Here is a 19,792-nt window from a genome sequence, read left to right on the forward strand (position 1 = left end):
ATGATCTCTCACCGGTACCAGCATGCAGTGCAGTCTATATACAAAATCGTAAAAGTCATACCCAGTAACGAAGGGTCGGGTTGGTCGTGATGGTAGCGAGGAGGAACTAGCGATACAGAAATAATCGAACAGAACCGTGAGCACGTATATGTACAGTGTCCATAAAGCACACCAAATTGACATCCGTAGTGGAACTCGAAAATAAATGGACAAGATGTCCCAGGCGTACCTCCAGACGGCGATTAAGATCACGGCATGCAGCCGTGGAGGTCATCAGCAGACTCGCCATGAATCGCAGGTTCGTGAGCCGCTATCGCACGTCCACTTCTATATTGTGTGACGCCCCGCACATGGCGGATCTCGTCCCGCATTTCCTTCCGCCGCACTCGCCCCGCCTGCCACGCCTCACGGAACTCGCGTCGATGCGCTCGCTCCATGTCCGCTAGTGCACGCGCTGAACTGTGCTCCTGGACGTACCGGCTTCGCAGGGCGAGTAAGCGGAACTTTTCATGCGAGAGCTGTCACAGGAGCCATGCGTCAAGCTAGAAGTGAATGGAAGACGGGGGTATACGTACGGTAAGCCTCCGTTCCAGATCGGTGAACTTGAGATGGTACGCATGCAGCTTGTCGACGTGGCTTGCGAGCCGATGGATGCGTGGAGGTCGCTGTCGGATCTGGTTGGCAAACAGGTAGAAAAGGTCGAGGTTCCTGCCCTCATGCTCGAGTCAGCATCGGCGCGGCACCCATAGTAGAAGAAGATATTTACCGGTCAAGAGAGGAGACGATCTGCCAATGTTTGTGCTGCCAATTATGCTCCGCATTATCGTTGATGACGTCTAGCTGCTCGGGAGTGTCGTCAAGAGCCTTCTGGATAGACTCGAGGTCTGCTTGGAGAGTGTCGCAGATCTTCGTGATTCCCTCTGGGTCTCTGAGCATGCTGCTTGAGCCTAGTGACTTCCCGCACAAATCGGTCAGCACACTCACTCGCATCGGGGAATCGTGAATGAACTCACTAAAGCTGCCTGCGCTACCGCCTCCGCGCATCTGTCCGCACGGACCATGAAGTTGTCGATGGCCAAGGCCTGACGGATATCCAGCACCAGCGGCGAGAGCAAAGGCGAACTCTCCACCCGCACTGGATCTTCGTACGTTACTGGAGGCAACGCCGCCCAGGCGGCGCGCTGGAGCGGCGGAGGTACAAGATTTGAAGTGACTGGCGAATCCAAAACCGAGTCGATCATGGAACGCAGGTGGGGCTGCTCGTTGAAGAGCACGGACGGGGGTTCGCGCGATGACGGCAGATTTCGTGAGTATATTGGTGGTTGTTCTTGATACACGAAGACAGATGGTCCTAGTGCGAGTGTAGCGCCGGGGATCACCACATGTTGCGCCCGCGATGGCTGGTGGGCGTGTGACGCGCCTTCGCGATATTCAGCGCTGCTCGGCTGCTCGAGAGAAATAGGTGTAGGAAACATGCCCTCTGCGATGCCAGACACCGCGTTGGGCAGAGCTGCTGATGGTGAACACGCTCCCGAAGTCTTGAGCGGCACGTCGTCGAAAGTATCTGGAGCACAAACGAGAGGGGGAGGGGAGGGGGACTGGGTGAGCGTGATGGCGAGGTGGTTTGTGACGGATACGAAGCGCAGAGGTGGAGGCGCCATTCTACGTAATCTATGCGAGTAGCGGGACTGTGGAGGGTCCGGCGTAGTGCATGAGGGGCTCAAGGTTCCGGGGGAGAGCCCAAGGACAGCACTGCTTTTGCCTGCATGTCTGCTGGGACCGGTGCGAGAGTCTGAACGCGGGCAAGAGTCCGTGGGAGATTGACGCCGCATCGTCCTGCCTCTCGACATATCTAGCGATGCCTGCTGCACTGGGACCGTGAAGGCAATGTGGGGAGGACGGAGCATCGTGTTGTCAATGCTCTGGATGTCGGATAGCGGTGTGCAAACGGAGAGAGGCGCACGGAAAGGGTCAGAGCAGTGCAGGAGCGACGACAGTGTACCGGTCTTGGATGCTTCTGCAGGCAGTGTGACATCCGCACGAATGTCCAGGATCTGTTCGAGCGACCGCTGAGATTCGCATAGCGAAACCTCGCTGGAAGAAAGCTCAGCGGCTGATACGAGGGAAGGTTGGAGTTCGCATTCAAAGTCGGGAGTGGAGAAGGTGGCGGTAAGGAGGGTTAACGGAGGAGAAGGCGGTAAGACTAGCGTCGAGCAGTGGGAAAGTTGGCCTGCCATATTTATTAAAATAAGTATAAGGGTTGAGCACGGCTGCTGAGGAGGACCAGGTAGGAAGAAACCGTAATAAGCGCACAGCGCGGAATGACGGTCCTCAATTCAATACAGGGCGTATTATAGACCTTCGAGTAGGTCCACAGCGGTCCCTTGGTAGACCAGTCCTAAGACATAAACAAAAGGACCATCGTCAAGGACGACGACTCACCCAACGCGGTCCAAACTCGGAGGAGTAGAATACAATACCACCGAGCTAAGCGATTTATTGGGCCACGCTAATGCACTCAGCTGAGTCCGAACGCTCTTGTCCACGAATCACGATTCCTGCGCCGAACTGGCCATCACGAGCTCTCGAACTTCAGTCTTGTTCCGGGCCGCCCATGCCAAAAGATTGGAGATGAGGTTTTGTGCTGTTGTTTGCTGGCTAGCCTGAGAACACCATTCCGGTATGTTTTGCCTGTCGAAGAGACAATTGGCAGGTGCTGAGCTAGCGCCGCACGTCGGGGAACACAGTCTGTGGCTTAGCAATAAGTCTAAGACGGTCATTCGCATCGCGATTTCGAGCTGAGCCCGCGATTTTATATCCTGAGGAAGGGGAGAAAGCTTGCACCAAGAAGAAACACGAGGACAAAGCACGACATGACACTTAGCCCCATACTCTTCGCACGCTCAGACCGTGCGCGTGCGGTAGAGGTGTGAAATCAGACTTTTCAGACTGCAAGTTCATATGTTCCTAATGTATCTCTAGCGTGATAGCAGTGTTGAGGTATGTGCGACCCACTTTCACCTCAGAAGATCGAGGCTAGTAGAGTTCTTGTGTCGACGTCGGATCTGCGCCTCAACAGTGTTTCCAGTGGTGTCCTCGCACCCGGTCATAGATTGCCTATGGACTAGCTAGGGGGTCGCATGCAACTAAATAGAAAGCGAAAGCAAACGATGGGACAGCGAACTGGAAGGTCTTGGAGGTGCGTGGTGGGAACTACGAAGACTCATCCAAGATGGCCTGGTGTTGCGCGGTAAATGTGGTCGAGCTAATCGGGCAGCCACGGCCGGAACTGTTGAAGTTCTGTAGGGTGACGGAGGCCGCGTTCAGGCGCGCGAGTTGCGACGCCGTCGAATTGTCGCTCGGGAAGGTGAGGTTCACGCTCGGATTGGTGATCACTTTGCCGACAGCAACATTGGCACTCAGTTTCTGAAGTACGTTACAGTTAGGTGGTGAAAGTAGGCAACATACTAACGAAGACTTACTTGGATGAACTGGGTCCTGTCTGGTGGGCAAGCGCAAGGGATTAAGATAGGCTTGCTATTAGAGCCTGGTCATACACAGTCAGTGAAGCCCGATGAAATGCACGATGTCACCCTCACCGTCGACACCATCGCAGTTGCTGCAGCGGGAGCAAAAGTGAGACATCACGGATCATCCTGAATGTAAAACTAGACATACCCAGTACCATCGGGGTTTACACCTGCTTCAACGCCAAACTGCGGCACCAAGTTGGGGTCAACTCCACCGGAAGAAGAGCCAGTGGCAGTGGCGGCGGCTGAACTAGACACGGAAGAGGCGGCAACTGAGGGCGAAGCGGCAGAGGCAGCGACCGAGGAAGATACGGCAGGGGCGGCAGCCGAACTTGCTGCAGGAACACTACCGCACACATCAGTAGGGGCGGCAGCTACGCTACTAGCGACAGCAGCTTGGCTAGTAGCAACAGCAGCCTGACTAGTCGCAACTGAAGATGCGGAAGACGGTGCTGGGGAAGAGCCCTCCTCCGAGATGGAGTGCTGAAGTGCAACCCAGGTGGTGGAGGAGGCCGGGCAACCGACACCGCTGCTGTTGAAGTTCTGCAGAGTCACCAGGCACGCGAAAACGCGGGCTAGCTGGGACGCTGTTGAGTTATCTGAGGGGAAGCTCAACTGCACGCTCGGGTTCTGGAGCACGTGGCCGGCGGCAACGTTCGCATTCAATTTCTGCAGAAGTTGAGGAATGAGAAAGAACCACGTCGGTCACCGACCAAATTGCACTCACCGAGATGAACTCGTTGCGATCTGGCGGGCATTGGCAAGGAATGAGAACGGGTTTGCCATTCGAACCTGAGGAAGTCTTTGGAATCAAACATCAAGGACGCGTCTCGATGCCCCATACCGGCAATGCCATCACAATTGCTACCGAGGAGAGTCAGCTACATCATTCAAGCCAGGCCAGGAATGCCACTCACTTTCCATCGGGATTTATCCCTTGCTGGACTCCATACTGGGGTACGAGGCTGACATCGACATCTCTCTTCACGGGTAGGGACGTGACAGACAAAAGAGTGACAGCAGCGGACAGCAAGAAAGTTGTGAAAAGCATCGCGTTCTTGGAGGCTAGACACGAGAAAGGATCTAAAGACTGTTAGAGAAAGTGGTGGCTCGGCCGCTGAAGAAATGAATTATATGCTGCGCCTAGCACCTGTGAGAGAAGTACGCCCGGCGTAGGGAACGATGTCAAGGGATGAAAGAGGCCTGTTGGATATGTGGCCATCCTTATATGTTGCTGGTCCATGTTCAATTTCGAACAAAAGGAAGCTAATCAGACAAGTCCACAATGGCGACTTTCTTTAGTCCATAAGCGCTAAGCACACGCCTAGTCACGGTATCACTTCTATCGCCACTTTCAACCGTTTGTTAAGTACTACGTACTTGACACAACAATGAACGTTGCTATTACGACTTCCAGCGCGCGCATGTACAGTAATTCTATAATTCTGGTAATATTTAGAATTGAAGGCCGTCACTCTCCGGACATCGTCAGGATCGAACACGTTTATCCCGCCAGATCTGCCCCCGGCCGTTCCGTTGCAGCGACCGTGTCTTCACTGCAAGCCAAAGCCTTACGGACCACGTTGCCCCAGACCGGTTGGGCATTCAGCTCGTGGATTTGTTGATCGACGCTGTTCTCGACGTAAGTATGGGGTTATCGCTTACAGTATCGCGCGCGGTTGTTCATCTTGATTCCGACTCTTGAGGTGGCCCGACACTGAAGTGGGTCGTCGCACCCTGATGGTAAGCATGCAAGCCTGAGGCACCTGCCGGCGACACTCTCGATTGGCAACACTGCTGATCGTTGTTTCCTTTAAGGAGGAAGCACGAGTACATGAGAGGGCGCAACGGTCACAAATGCTACCGAGGAGCCTCAATACAAGTCTCTCGCTCTTCAAACCAAGGGTTCGCTCTCTGTTCAAATCTGTTACTCAACGAACGCAGTCAGAACCGACGTTCGTGATTGCCAACTTCCTCTATAATACTCTAAGCCGGTCCTCGATGTTACTAACGCCAGACTCGTCGAGGACGAGCGCGTGGTGCGTCGCGACACGGTCACATGTTCGGACATGGTCACATGCTTGGACACGAGGATATCTTGGTAGTATCTTGGTCCCTGGCATAGCCCAACACACTAGAAAAAGTTGAGTGCAGCATCCGCTGCAAGTGGATGCCTTCCCGTAGCCGTTTAGAAACGTTCTAAACTAAATTTCGTCTCTAAATCAGGCCGGCACGTCGGCAAATTGATCTCCGCATACCGTGAGAGCAAAGTGAGCTCTTTCTAAACCTTATATCTGGAAGGGGGGGGGGTCGCCCCCCCCTTCCAGATTCTAAACGTCTCTCTAAACGATGATTTCGATCTCCGCCCACTCGCAATGCCCATCTTTGCCTATATTTGGTGCTGCATATTGCTTACATCATGCTGCCGCTCGTCCTCCGACCCTGTAGAACTTGGTTTGATCATCATCATGTTGCGACGCTACAGTTTCACAAATCCTGCTGTTCCGACACAGTGGGGTGTTTCGCAGTCCGCTTTGTGATTTAGAAGTGCTCCAAATCCTACGGGAAGGCATCCAGTTTCCGCTACACTGTGGTTTTGCCATTATGTAATGTCTAGAAATGGTGCCACATGTGACAGGGTGTGGCACAACCTCCGAGCCTACTCCCGATCAGTTCGTTGATTAGGTCACTTAGAAAAAACAACAACAACCACCATCACCGACCCCGCTCGCGGGAGACTCAAATCACTATTCCACTTTAATTCTCTACTTTCTTCTATCCTGTACTGCTCTCAAGACCCTCAAAGTCAGCTGTGAGAGGCCTTGAATCGCGTCCTCAAATTTGCGTTCAACAAGTTTGCGACTACTTTTGGCTTGCGCACGCAAAACGAACCAAATTTTGCTGGTGGATGTCGAGCGCCTTCGATCGAACGAGGCCCCCACCATTCACTTCACGCAGACCCTCTCCAAAGCCAGGACCTTTCCACCCATCATCCATATCCTCCTCCGCAAAACCCGCCAAGCAGAATGCGCCGCTCGCGTTCAGCGTGACATTGTCGCTGACCGCATCCGGCAGCTTCTTTCTGACGTCCGCGAGCTCGAGAATCAAATCAGCGCCTTCGGTGCTCGACTCCACGATCGCAGCATTGCACTGCTAATTGCTCACCAGGGTCGTGATGAGCTGACCATTCGTGCTCTGGCTGCGGATGGGAGTGAGGAAGCATGGGACGAGTTGATGCAGAGGTACCAAGGGACGATGAACATGGCCGCGCTTTTGCAGGCCGCTTCACCTCCTGGCAATGCGTCGCCTCCTGCACATCATCATACTTCCACCGTGAGCTTCGTGCAAGCTCCACAAGCTCCCGCCTCGCCACCGACACTCATTCAGATGCAGACAATCCTGAAACCCTCTGTCGCCATCATCGCCATCGTCACCATCGTCCTTCCCATTATCGTTGCGGCATGGCTGAAGGCAGTGTCAATGTGTTTCGTTGTGCCGCTGCCAGCAATGTCTTGCATTGATGATCTCATCATCACCATCCATTACAAATGTCACCGTGATACATACGAGGAAACTGAGCCAGAGGTGTGCGGAATTGGATGATGGTACGAGTCTGCCATTGCCCGATGACCGCAATTATGTGTTTCTTCTTCTTCGTCTGCTCACCCCTTCTTCTGTTCGCACCATCCCATTCGCCTACTATGTCATACCATCGGTGGTCTCAGGTTGTGGAGTGCTAGTCCGATGAACGTCCCGCTCATGAGATGGTAGTTCCCGCAGATTCATATGTCTTACTTATCGGGTTCGTCGAGGCATGTCTAGTACATGTCCTAAGCCTTTCAAGGCGAAGGCGAATATCATATCATAAACATCGTAAACAAACCGAACTCATCTGGAACTTCTGGCCAACTTCGGGTAGAATCACTAGGAAAAATCCCATTGTGCCGCCGAGTTGACATGCAGGTGCATCTCTCGGAGGTAAGTCGGGGACTTCAGCGATCGCTGTGATTGTGCTGATGGGACCATCCTTGTGAGTACTACAGAATTCCGGAGGGGGCTGCAAAACACTTCTGACAGTGAATTATCCATTCAAACGAAGCAAAGATGTGACTTGGCCATCCGTTGAAAACAGAGCACATACAAGATCGTCTTCCCACCATCGTCAGGCGAATTTCACAACGGTCGCCGAGATAAGGCGAAAGGTAATAATTGATAATTGATAATTGAAGGAGTCGCAGTGGCTAGAACAGTAGGCTCTGCTGTCCGCTGTCCATAGAGACAATCTGCGTGGAAAACCAAAGTAATTCTCACAAATCAGGTACGGAAATGCGCCTCCCGGCCTCTCACTGGTCAACCATCAGCCTGTCCGAACTCTGGGCTCCACGGTCTGTGTAGGCAGGACCATGACGGTTCCCGACGCACTTCAGGCTGAGCCTGGTAGAAGCAGCATCCACCGCATCGCGCAGGATGCCTGGGATCCTTAGACAAGTAGGTCAATGAGCGCAGAGCGTACGAGCAACTTCTCGCAATAGAAGACACTGCAAGGCAGGATCTGGAACGCAACCGACTAGTATCATGCGGGATATGACGATGTCCCTTGTATTAGTGCCCTGAAACGTCTAACTTTCGCTGCACAGAAAGTCTCACGTCAGAAAAACCTACCAGAGCTGTCTTCATCCTTTCGCACGCACCGTAAAGTTCTCCCGCAACTCTCCATACTGTTGCCTGTCTCCGCAGAGTCTCTTCGACCATCTCCAGGTCACTACGAAGCTCCAGGTCACGCCATGACGATACCTCCTCTCCATTGGACACCAATCCGAGCAGGAGACCGTATGCGCTGATAACTTGCGAACAGGCGAAGAACGGTGAGTGGCTCGGACGGTGTCGATTTGTAGGGCATGGAATAGAGGGGATCCCAGGAGAAGAACGAGATGATGGTGAGGATGTGCCAATATTGGTTTTAGAGGAACCGGATGTAGACACGGCCAACGAACGTAGCCGCTGATGCTCATAGTCCTCGCGAACAATAGCCATTATAGACTGAGCAGCAGCCACAGACGCCGCAACATGAGAAGCAGGAACGCGCGACAGCAGTGCTGCAGCAACGGGCGGGGGAGTAGTCATTTGTCTGAATTCAAAGTTCGGCGCCAAAGGAGTAAGAACCCCAAAATCGAAGTCGACCATAGGAGGAGTGGGGGCCAGTGGAGAATTTATTGGGTACGGAGAACTGCTAAGCGAACATGCGTCCAAGTCTCTAGTAAGCTGTAAAAGGACGTTGTTGTGTTGGTGGTACAGATGAATCATTGCACTGCGGAGAGGTCAGCAAATGACTGCCTTAGATAGAATTGACTTACGCGTAGTTCATCATGAGTGCCATGAAAGCTGCCTCACGATTCGCTCGCCACTTGACGGCGTCCTCCCCCTCGGTATTCATCTCTCGCGCAGAGCAACAATCATAGCTTTCACGGGAAAGGACGAGAACTTGACGTCAATAAGAGTGCATTAGAACAGGAAGCACTGACGTGAGTAAGCGACACCTACGGTTAGCAAGGGCAGTCATAATCGCTCTTGCCCGTTCCTCCTGAACAGCTTGTGATAGTTCCGTAGTAGCCGGAGATGAGACTGCCAACAGGAGGGAGATTGTGCGAGCACGCAGCGCAAATGCCGATGGCTTGCATGTACCGCAATAATTACTCAGTGTCAGACAAACGTTACGGTAAGAGAACTGCTGACCTGCTGCTCTGGGCCAGATGATAGCCACGTGTACGGGAGATTCACAGCAGCTGAAATACCCCCTAAGACACTGCGATGTAGGCCGCTTACAACTTGAAGCATGCCGTCGAGCGTCCATAGCTCCCACCACACTCTGCGCTCAGCTTCTGCATCTGCAGACGACCCTCCGGCCTGCACAAGGTCACGCTGGTGCATGCTGCTAGATACAGCGAGTCGAACAGCAGTCGCGAGACGTTCTCGTGCGATATCGATCGTCCCGGAGCCATATTCAACATGTACAAGCATAATGAGAGCTTGTATATGCTGTAGTAAAGGTGTGGTGGTGTCAGTGGATAGCAAGGTGGTGGTGAGTGTGGCGTAGTCGGTCGAAGGTGGTACCGGTGCAAATGGGGAGACAAGCGCGCCCATAGCAGAGAGAATCACCAGGCTCGCCGGTGGAGATGAGGCTATGAAGATGGAATACGGAGGGAGTATGTAGCAGAAGTGGTGTACGTGTGTGTAATAGAGGGAGATACTATGCAGAGAAAAAAGTGAGCGTTCTGACTGAGACATAGGAATGGTTGACCGTACATCTCTTGGACTTCATTTGGTGGTATTATGTCCACACTGGGTGCAGAACCGACCACAGTAAAGAAGTCTTGCATCTCATGGTCGCTGAGATGCATTGTCGGGTCGAGAAATGACAGAGGTGATGTGATTTCCGATGGAGAGAGCAGCTCACTGAGAGTCGTCTGAAATTCCTGGGAAGACCGCACAAGAAGCGATGGCGGTGTCACGAACGGTTGCGAAGAAGCGTCTGGCACATTGACTTAGAATAGAAGTATAAAGCGAGTGGTGAACTCACCTGAAACATCTTCCGCTGGTGCAGACGTTTCCGTGAGGTGTGAATCCTCCCTTTGCGAGCTGGCATCACCACTCGACTCTTCCGCGAGCCTCCGCTTTGAGCCTATCCTCCGAGAAGGTAACCATGTGCACTCGGAGCCGTTCTTCAGACACCTGGTGCACGGCTCCGATGACGGCTTGGGGCCCACATCATATCGAGTTGTCGGCTGCATGGGTGCCTTGCCGTCACATTTGACTTTGGCGCGGCGACAGGGGAGACAGGCAAGAGAGATGCGTGAACGAGGTCCATTGTGAGCTGGGAGTGGACGAGTCATAATGGTCAAGTCGCGGTTCAGACGAGAGAGTGGCGCTCCCCGGCTATGTTGCTGCAAAAGGAGACATTACCGCCTGCCCGACTTCCGAGCCCTTTTTCAATTACCGCAACTGCACGTTCTTTGCAACAGAGGCAGCAAGTACTGGCCGAAGAGCTGAATGCGTTTGATCGACGACGACAGCGGTAAAACATTTCGTTTCCGGTCCCTGATCGTTCTGTAGCTCAAAAACACTGCCGCCGGCTTGTGGCAGACTACAGCACCTTCCGTTTCCGGACAACCGGCTATGCTCGGCATCTCATGCTTCTTCCTACTGATCGCCTTCGTCACCCCAGACGGCCGCTTATTCAGAGTCACCGTGACACAGCTGGTCGCAGTTGTTGACAGCCAGATTCGCGCTTGAAATATACATCTCTACGCGCTCGTTGACCCGGGTACTGTCTGCAGATATAAGATGGCGCCAGCTATTCGTATGGTTTCCTTAAGTTCATCATGCCTACCGTGTTTCACCGCGAGGTGGCCCACAAGGTCTCTGATCTCGAAGTGAGGCCGCTTTGTCGTCGTCTGTGTTTTCTCCCCTGATGCCTCAATTATATCTTCCAGAGCCAGCAGACGGTGTCCTCAATTGCCGAGAACCGTGCAGAGCACCATGCGTTAGTGTGGAAAAATGTCAGCTTCGAAGTCTCCAAGAAGGGCGTCAAGAAGACGATCCTCTCAAATCTCTCGGGATACGTCTCCTCTGGAGAAATGATTGCAAGTCAGGTCCTTTATTTCACTGCCATCTCATTCGCGCTCATTGGTCCTCACTTATTCCATACAAAACCACCCAGTCATGGGACCGTCTGGTGCGGGAAAAAGTACCTTCCTCGACCTGATTGCTCAACGGACGCAGCCTTCTTCGGGCGCGGTGCGTTTTTCACTTTGAGGCATGCTGTTTGGCGTAAATTGACGGTGCTATCGTTTATAGATCGAACTGGATAGTACAGCAAAGTTTCGGATGCGTGATTATTCTTCATATGTCGAACAAGATGACGCTCTACTTGGTGTCCTCACAGTGCGAGAGACAGTCGAGTTTGCCGCAAAACTGAGGTACGTATCCTTTACTCCGTTGATTCTCTTAATTTCTGTAATATCCTAATCTGTTGTCTTAGCATGCCGGCTTCTACCCCTCCCGAAGTCGTGCGGCAACGCGTGGATTCGACCCTCACCATGCTGGGTATTTCGCATGTAGCAGACAATATCATTGGCACAGCAATTCAACGCGGAGTCAGTGGCGGGCAAAAGCGCCGAGTCACGATTGCGTGCGCGGTGGTGGCTCGTCCAGACTTCCTCATCCTCGATGAGCCCACTTCAGGACTTGACTCGGCTACTTCTACCGAGGTAGTTCGAGCAGGTGAGTCGTTCAGTGTTAGTGGATTTTAGTCACAACGTACTAACAGCATTGTGGTCGATGTGGCATAACAGTACAGCGGCTTACGCAGACCACTAATTCTGTAACACTTTGCACGATCCATCAGCCATCTTACGAGACGATTTCGCATTTCGACAAGGTCCTGCTCCTTGCTAACGGACGAACACTCTTCTTTGGAAGCGTCAGTACGTAGCTCGTTCTCTATGCCTCCATATGTGATTCGAATTACTCTCTAACTCCAGCTGCAATGGAGGAGCACTTTTCCGTTCTTGGCTATCCTACTCCCACCCACTTCAACCCAACTGATCACGCCATGACTCTTATCAACACCGACTTTACCTCGTTGTCTACTTTAGACTCAGACCTACGAGAGACGAAGGAGAACGTCATTGCGCGTTACGATACGTTCGTCAATGCCTGGCAGATATGCGAAAGAAGCGACCCGTCCATTGTATCACCACTATGCGGTGTCCCGAACACCCTAAGCCCTCCAAAAGAGGGCGGGAAGATTAACAGCGTGCCGCAGGATATGTACCGCACGTGGGTCCTTGCTCAGAGGACGTTCCTGAACTACCGGCGAAATATCTTGAACCATGGTAAGTTTTTTAAACGTTAAATCGGTTTGGACGTTGACGATCGTTTGATTCTTCAGGCATTCGTCTGGCTATGTATATCGGGATGAGTCTCATGTTAGCGGTTATCTGGATCAGGTTGCCAAAGGATGACCGTAAGTACTATATGCCTCATGGGGGCTGGGTCATGGAGTGATATCTCCTAACACAGAACGTATCAACGACCGTCTCTCTGTTCACTTTTATGGTGTCGCATTCTTGAGTTTCATGAGGTATGTCACGGATATCCATGATCGGTTAATTTTGCAATATGAATTTAGGGGCATATCTTTTTAAGCGTCGCTGGTATCCCATCCTTCCTGGAAGAACGCTCGCTCTTCATCCGCGAGCGCGACAACGGACTTGTTGGCCCAGGTGCATTCATCATCTCCAACACGCTTGTCACCCTTCCGTTCATGTTCATTTGTGCAATATCCTTCTCTCTGATCTGGTAATATCCTCACTGACCCTGTTTCATCTTCGTGCTGATATCGTGGTGTCTGGCGTTAGTTATTGGGCAATTGGCTTGCATCCGGGTGCGACAGCGTTCTGGCGCTTCACGTTCTTTCTTTTCCTCGCAACAATAGCTGCAGAGAGTCAGAGCGTGCTTGTTGCTGCGATTCTTCCCATCTTCGTGGCGTCCCTTGCAGTGGCCAGCTTCATGAACGGCTTCTGGATGAGGTACGTGTCTGATCTGTTACACGAGTTCGATGACAACTTGCTAACGACCGTCCAACTTCTCTTTGAAAGCGTCGGCGGATACTTCATGCAGACTGTGAGTCGCCGTCGGTTTTTTCTGAGAACTATCTTGACTAACGTCTACGGCAGCGCAATTTACCGGCTTTCTGGCGTGACTGGGCTCATTGGTTAGCTCAGATTCCCCCGTTTGCACAATTGAATTCATATAATATGCTTTTAACAGGATTGACTACCAGAACTTTGCCTTCGCAAACTTGGTGAAGAATGATTTTACAGGCTTGGTCTTCACTTGCCAAACACTCGCGGATGGCTCATGCCAGTGCTCATACGCGAGCTCGCTCATTGCCCAGGGTCAATGTGCCGTATCAGGCCAGGACGTGCTCGACGTACGTACCGTCTACCTCAGGCATGCGGGTTGTGCTCATATTTTGTCCGACAGCAACTGGAGATTGCTGGCATTGACATCGGGCTGTACACTGGTATACTCATCTGCATCATCGCGGTGTACCGGGTGATGCTGTATCTCGCACTCGTGCTGCGCAGGAAGTAGATGCCTATGTTTTATCTCTGCGACGGTGTTTCTTTCACTGCACGGACAGTCGACTGGATCCCCGTACTATCGTTCTTGTGCTTGTAATTGCTTGCGTTTATTTACTTCTCCCATGCCAGTGCGACCTTGAAGCTTTAGGTAATACATACAGTCTACACACTCTACAATGTCTGTTGCTCGCAACCCACATAGTTTATCAATATTACTTATTTAAATGCATCTCACCGGGCGGACGAGACGCGTCAAGATCACGTGATTGATAATTGAATCTCCGATGATCGTTCCGTGGCACCATTTCGTTGCCCGCTGTGGCGTGTACATTGCTGAGCGTCCAACGTACTACTAACTCCGTTTCGTCTACTATGTCGACAGCACACAGACCGACATGGGATCCTGCGCAGGCGAAGGATGTAAAGGGCGGCTCTCGCCAGTTCTCTGTGCGAGATATGGCAGCGCACACGAAATTGAAGTTCCGGTACGTGGCCAGGGTAGTCGCGTCATGTCGGTTCACGCTCACGATTTGTCAACAAGTCAACCAGGACAGACATCAGTAGCGGAAGTCGGAAAGAAGGACTTACGATCTGAGCTTCTGGCGGCTGAGCAGGAAGCGCGGGAGAAGAAGCGGAAGGCTGAAGGGAAACCTCCACTGGCCGTTGAGAATGGGGCCACTGCCCCGCAAGGACAGAATGAGGAGGCAAACAAGCGTAGGAAGCTGTTGCAGGAGGCGCTAGAACTAGACAGAGATGATGACGTGGATCGCGATGCGAAGGAGAAAGAGGACGATGATGAAGACGAAGATGAAGACGAGTGCGTGACTCTGACTTTCATTGTCGCAGCTATCGACCGAGACTCCAATTTTGAACAGAGAAGATGACGAAGATGAGGAGGATGATACCGCGGAACTCCTGCGCGAACTGGAGAGGATAAAACGCGAACGCGCGGAAGAGAAGGAACGGCAAGAGCGCGAACAATCTGCATCGACAAATGCAGCACGCGAGGCTGAAATCGCGATTGCAAATCCATTACTGAATCTTGCAGCTGCACTTGGTCAGAATCCTCAAGGAGTGAATACCACGGTCCCAGGAACTTTCGCGGTGAAGCGACGTTGGGATGACGGTGCGTTTTTCAGATCGTCGCTATAATCCGAATTCTTGGCTGAATGGATTTTGACAGACTTGATCTTCAAGAACCAGGCTATGAGCTCACGAGACAAGGATAGGTCGGGACAATTTGTAAACGACCTGTTACGGACAGAGTTCCATAAGTCAGTCCCTCAGTCATGGGATACTCGCTGCTTCTAACGCTGATTGTGCTACATAGAAAGTTCATGGCGAAGTTCATCAAGGTACATCGTCATGTCACGGCCATTTTCAGTCGCGCTAATCATTTCTTACCCCAGTAATTATACCGTAGTAGCGTTTATTCTCTCGTTGTCTGCTTCCCTTTGTTCCTGGTCAATCGACGTGGTCCTGTGAGCTCTATTGATGCAAGTGAGTCGTCATGTCCTTCCAAAATACATTTACAACCACTGGAGCGAATAGTACTATGTTTGGTACCAGTATTGATTTGATGGAAATGCCTTGTCGCTGCCCCACATCTGAAGACAATCTCATTAAATGCCGAGAATTTGAACTGGCTCCGTGGACTCCGCGACGCCGTATGGCGTGCGCGCTCGGTGCTTGCTCAATGACGTGCTCGCGGATGGGATGTCGCCATAGCCTCGCTTGCCAAGTCTCCGTGCTGGGATTTGTTGCCGGCGTACAAGATCTTGTTCTGCCACCGGACATTAGATCTAGATGACTTTCCACTGTTCAACCTTGGTTAATCTGACGCGATCTTCAGATAGAGCGATCGAACGGTGAACTCATCTCGGGAGGGTTGCAGTAACCGATTCAGCATTGTGGCGTTCCGTTCTCTACCCTGATGACCCTGTCCCAAAAATCCACCACTGCATCGATATACGGCTTCTCCGAAGCCCCATGGTGTTCAGACTTCTTCCGATCTTCTCGGATTCTGCAAAACTGGTTTACGTCGGAATGTACGTCCCCCGTTCAATTTATCATTATGTCGGGCCCGAGTGTTCTACAAAGCACTTCTAGCTGCACGCAATAGCCTGAAAACATCTGAAAATATACACTCCATTGCTAGATCCTTTAAATACGAGATGATCCAAGTACAAATCCAAGCTAGCATGTGTCGATACAGATCCCAGGATAGCCGCGCTCGCTCTGGCATTCACGCCAACTCTTCTGTCTTCGTATCCAACCAATCCTGCCAAAGCGGACCAGTGATGCCCGCTCCAGCGAACATCCCCGCAAATCGTATGACCCGATACACATCTCGGAAATCGCTGGCGAGTCCCAAACTGATGCGCACGAGACCGATCTCGTACCCCAAGTGCCGCTCTATCCCGTGCTTGGTTGTTCCTTCAGTTACGAGGTCCATAGTTCCATCGAGGCCAAGCATGGCCGCGGCCGCGCCAAGGTTGCACATGCATCCGGTGCGCAATGAGATGTTGTGTCTGGAGGCAGCGTACTCCACGAATGAGATTGGAATCTTCTCACCGGAGGGCTATTCACAGAAAAAAATAGGTCAATGTATGTCTAGGTCAGATAAGGGAGACCTACGAAGAGGAAGACGACCGAGACGGTTGACCCTGTGTCAGACTGCTCCCCGATTGCTGTGAGCTGTCGCGAAGGTACGCGAGATAGGACCCGCACGACCGGCGTGCCTGTTGATTCATGTCGTAGTTGTGATAGCGATGAGACGAGGTAGCTCGTCAGAGAGGAAAGACGCAGTGGAAGGAATGGAAGGTAAGCAGAAAGAAAACGGAGACCCTCCGTGATCACGGACAGATTAAGGTAGTTGATGGTTCCATCCTGAAGAAGAAAATTAGCCGGTTGAAAAGCGGTTGGCAGACTCACTGGTCTCACCTCGAAACGTTCGTGCTGGTGGGAGCTCATGGTCACGTTCATACCAGGGACCTGCACGACATCTACAGTACCGCCTGCGAACCAGGGACGATCCAGTTGCGCCAGGAACTCTTCCTTGGCAATTAAGGCGCCGATTCCTGTCGGGTAACCGAACATCTTATAGAAACTGACGGCCATCGCATCGACAGGATGGTCCGTCAGAGAAAACATAGATGTCGGTGCGAGAGCTGCGGCATCAAGGAGTGTGTAATATCCTTGTGACGCTGCATGATGGATAAGGGAAAGTGGGTTTTTAGTGTTGGAAATGTTTGACTGCCCGGTAAGTGCGAAAAGACTTGGGAAAGAGCGCCTGTTCTGCGGGTGATTCCGTTCCAAAATCCCCTACCATAACTGGTCAACGTGAAGGCCCATCTGATGAAGAGTGAGCTCGGGTACCTTGGCATCATTGATCTCTAATCCTCCGTGCTCGGTAGAAGCGATATAATGTACTTGTGCACCACGTTGCGCTGCGAAGTTCCGGATGCCGTGTACGCTATTGTGCGCATCGACGCCGAGGACAAACACACTTCCCTTTGTGAAAGGGAAGGATTCGCCCACGAGCTTCAGAGCACCCGTAGCGTTCGCCGTAAACACTACGGTGTAACCAGGCGGGGCTCTGAAGAATGAAAGCACTGCTTTCCGAGCGTCGTTCGCGCAAGTCGACGATAACTTGGATCTACAAGTTCGGCGAATAACTGCAGTCAGTTATGAGAATATGCGAGAGGCGGCGAGAGATACATACGAATTACTGACGGAGTGCGTGTTGCCTAGAATATTGCGGTGGAGAAAGTCTGTCTGGGCTCGTAACAAACTCTCTGGATAGAGCGAGCCCCCCATGTAGTCCACATATGTCTCTCCGGTGCGGTCCAAGCGTGCGAAGTCGCTGCGTCTCAATGCATCAAGGGTCCAAGTAAGCTGATACTGTGGATGTTGTTTCAGGAAAAGCTTGTAGGCTCCAGAGGCACTGTCCTCGAGGATGTCGACGGTGAAGGACGCATACAGAGGTGGAGGATCGAATGAGGCCTTCTCGTCGCTGCGGTAGCGTTCTGTGACGGCGGTGATCGAGCCATAAGTCTCAGGGGAAAAGCTAGCAGGGCTATTAGCACAACCAAGAGTTAGGGCAGAGAATGCGGCCTTGGACTGCTTCCGCACGATGGACCGCGGGGGGTGCTGGGCCTGCGCATCCACTATCGAAGAATGAGTGTGTCCCATGGTTTAGGAAAGAAATTCAGAGACGTTTAGCCTGAAGCACTGAAAGCGTAGCCTGGGTACAGAGAGATACAGAACACAGAGGTTTTATACAAAATCGTCCAGCGGCACTTGGGAACAAGGAACGGAGCTATCCAGAGCTCATCAGCAGACTTTGGTTGCTGCGAACGGTAGGCTGTGCGAGCAGACGGGGGAGCGGATAACTCCCGAGAATTGCATCGAGTTCCCTGAACCTGACTCAAGTCAACTGCCGCATATGGGTTGTCACCCCGAGAAGCGCTGAGACTTGCAGGGCCCCAGCAGTTGGTAAGCTCTCCAGCCGGTGTCAACTGTGGGATTAACACCTCACCACACCGTCCTCTTCGTGGAGCCCATCATCATGTAACGAGGCATCTTTTCCTGCCGAGGACGTTGTTGCTATCGGTCTGGTAGACCGACACACTGAGCGTCGCGCTCATCAAACGATGTTCAGAAATTTACATATGATTATACGCGAATTTCAAGACATACTATCTATCCATCCCCCGAAGATGTCAATGTCGCCGGCGTTCGGCCCCCGGCACAATCTACTCACAGATCCAATGCTGCTATCCGGTAACGGGCATTGTTCTCCAATCGAACGGCATAGCCTAGAAGCTGTGCGGATGAGCGGCAGGAGCCGCGCCGTACTTGGTATCGAGAGTGATCTACTCAGAGCCCGGATATCAATGAGCCTGCACCATATCGTAGCGCTTGGTCTTCACGCTCAGACGTTACCCCGAGACCGGGCTGCGCATCCGACAGATAGTGATCGACTGCATACCACGAAGAACGGCTCCCAGAATCAGAAGAACATAGGAAGGCCAGCATTGTCAGCCTGAATAGCCAGAAGCAAGAAGGTGTGCACGCTGAGACCGGTAGTCAACTTCCTCTCCACAGCAGATGATTTTCGACGAATACAGCGTTCCTCATGCAGCGTAGGAGGATTAGCACAAAGCCATCTAGCCGCGAACCGGCAGCCGACTTCTCTTTAGTCACAATGACAAAGCTTAGGCAATATCTAGTAAAGCGAAGGAGTCAGCGCAGAGTCACCAGGGGATTACGACAAAGAAGTTCAACGACTAAATTGGGCGCAGACAAATTCGCACCTTCTAAGTCAACACACACAGTCTAAATGATGCGCTCGGAGATCCGGTCCTTCTGAGATCATGCGCATCACCGTTCTGTACGGGACGGGAACTGGCGCAGAAGGTACCACAACTGGAGGGCGACGAGACTACTCACGGCGGCCAACGATCCATGAGAATGCCTGAATGTCAGAGGACCCAGACGCTGTCCAATTTCCAACCAGTATTCATCAGAGCAGTTCAATGAGCGCTCTGTCGGTACGAAACACCACTCGCTTGCCGGCAGGAAACAACAGCGGAGCCCCGCAGCCCCGAGGAGACGGACCACATAACAAACCAAGGCACAGTGTCCATGGGTGTGTTCACGTTGCGCAAAACATTCGAGAGAGAAAGAAGTCTAGGGACAATGCGTACCTGCGAAAAACAAAGTAATAGCGTGAGATCAACGAAAGCCGCCAAGAACATATTGACATAAGATTCGATGTCCTGAGCTCACTGATGTTGGACCGTGAAACTTGTACGATTCTGAATTTGCAGCCACATCTGTACAATGGTGAGGTACTGCGGTACGTGACACTGGTTACTTAAACTCTATAGATACCCTGGAAGTGACGGACCATCACTAGATATCCAATTGTCAAATGTACGAGATCAGTATTATGACGCTCAAACCATACCTTAGAGGAAGACGTATCTGTGGTTTCCGCCACGTACGTAGGACTAATATGACGCATGCGACATTGGCCGACGGGTCACCATTAAGTAGTCGACAAAGGTCCGGTAACGAAGGGATTTAGACTTCACGGAATTATCGGCG

General features: G+C 52.1%; 7 protein-coding genes across 7 annotated transcripts; 2 read left to right on the forward strand and 5 right to left on the reverse strand.

The window, feature by feature from the left end:
• Positions 1-248: 248 nt before the first annotated feature.
• SCP_0305130 (predicted protein) lies at positions 249-2,237 on the reverse strand (the record flags this gene model as incomplete). Its single annotated transcript, XM_027755905.1, has 4 exons — positions 249-518; positions 576-708; positions 767-954; positions 1,014-2,237. 4 exons carry the CDS (start codon positions 2,235-2,237, stop codon positions 249-251), a joined length of 1,815 nt encoding a protein of 604 aa, XP_027611706.1.
• Positions 2,238-3,213: 976 nt separating this feature from the next.
• Positions 3,214-10,318, reverse strand: SCP_0305140 (hypothetical protein; the record flags this gene model as incomplete). The annotated part of the gene is made up of 13 exons (XM_027755906.1): positions 3,214-3,426; positions 3,483-3,547; positions 3,600-3,619; positions 3,679-4,199; positions 4,258-4,322; positions 4,375-4,394; positions 4,448-4,595; positions 8,222-8,838; positions 8,885-9,011; positions 9,072-9,201; positions 9,264-9,777; positions 9,834-10,059; positions 10,108-10,318. 13 exons carry the CDS (start codon positions 10,316-10,318, stop codon positions 3,214-3,216), a joined length of 2,877 nt encoding a protein of 958 aa, XP_027611707.1.
• Positions 10,319-10,909: 591 nt separating this feature from the next.
• Positions 10,910-13,688, forward strand: SCP_0305150 (hypothetical protein; the record flags this gene model as incomplete). The annotated part of the gene is made up of 15 exons (XM_027755907.1): positions 10,910-10,960; positions 11,021-11,174; positions 11,248-11,324; positions 11,385-11,506; positions 11,569-11,810; positions 11,882-12,013; positions 12,071-12,424; positions 12,481-12,555; positions 12,612-12,672; positions 12,738-12,890; positions 12,950-13,120; positions 13,190-13,214; positions 13,268-13,305; positions 13,362-13,524; positions 13,578-13,688. The coding sequence occupies 15 exons, from the start codon at positions 10,910-10,912 to the stop codon at positions 13,686-13,688; spliced, it is 1,929 nt and encodes a 642-aa protein (XP_027611708.1).
• A 362-nt stretch (positions 13,689-14,050) lies between these two features.
• On the forward strand, positions 14,051-15,090 carry SCP_0305160 (Pre-mRNA-splicing factor cwc15; the record flags this gene model as incomplete). The annotated part of the gene is made up of 6 exons (XM_027755908.1): positions 14,051-14,163; positions 14,220-14,495; positions 14,554-14,804; positions 14,862-14,952; positions 15,009-15,033; positions 15,088-15,090. The coding sequence occupies 6 exons, from the start codon at positions 14,051-14,053 to the stop codon at positions 15,088-15,090; spliced, it is 759 nt and encodes a 252-aa protein (XP_027611709.1).
• An 833-nt stretch (positions 15,091-15,923) lies between these two features.
• SCP_0305170 (hypothetical protein) lies at positions 15,924-16,154 on the reverse strand (the record flags this gene model as incomplete). The annotated part of the gene is made up of 1 exon (XM_027755909.1): positions 15,924-16,154. The coding sequence occupies one exon, from the start codon at positions 16,152-16,154 to the stop codon at positions 15,924-15,926; it is 231 nt and encodes a 76-aa protein (XP_027611710.1).
• A 137-nt stretch (positions 16,155-16,291) lies between these two features.
• On the reverse strand, positions 16,292-16,831 carry SCP_0305180 (hypothetical protein; the record flags this gene model as incomplete). Its single annotated transcript, XM_027755910.1, has 1 exon — positions 16,292-16,831. The coding sequence occupies one exon, from the start codon at positions 16,829-16,831 to the stop codon at positions 16,292-16,294; it is 540 nt and encodes a 179-aa protein (XP_027611711.1).
• A 534-nt stretch (positions 16,832-17,365) lies between these two features.
• On the reverse strand, positions 17,366-17,872 carry SCP_0305190 (hypothetical protein; the record flags this gene model as incomplete). The annotated part of the gene is made up of 1 exon (XM_027755911.1): positions 17,366-17,872. One exon carries the CDS (start codon positions 17,870-17,872, stop codon positions 17,366-17,368), a length of 507 nt encoding a protein of 168 aa, XP_027611712.1.
• Between the last annotated feature and the right edge of the window lie 1,920 nt (positions 17,873-19,792).

This window comes from Sparassis crispa (assembly GCF_003851025.1).
Source record: "Sparassis crispa DNA, contig_000002F, whole genome shotgun sequence".
NCBI classification, from domain to species: Eukaryota; Fungi; Basidiomycota; class Agaricomycetes; order Polyporales; family Sparassidaceae; genus Sparassis; species Sparassis crispa.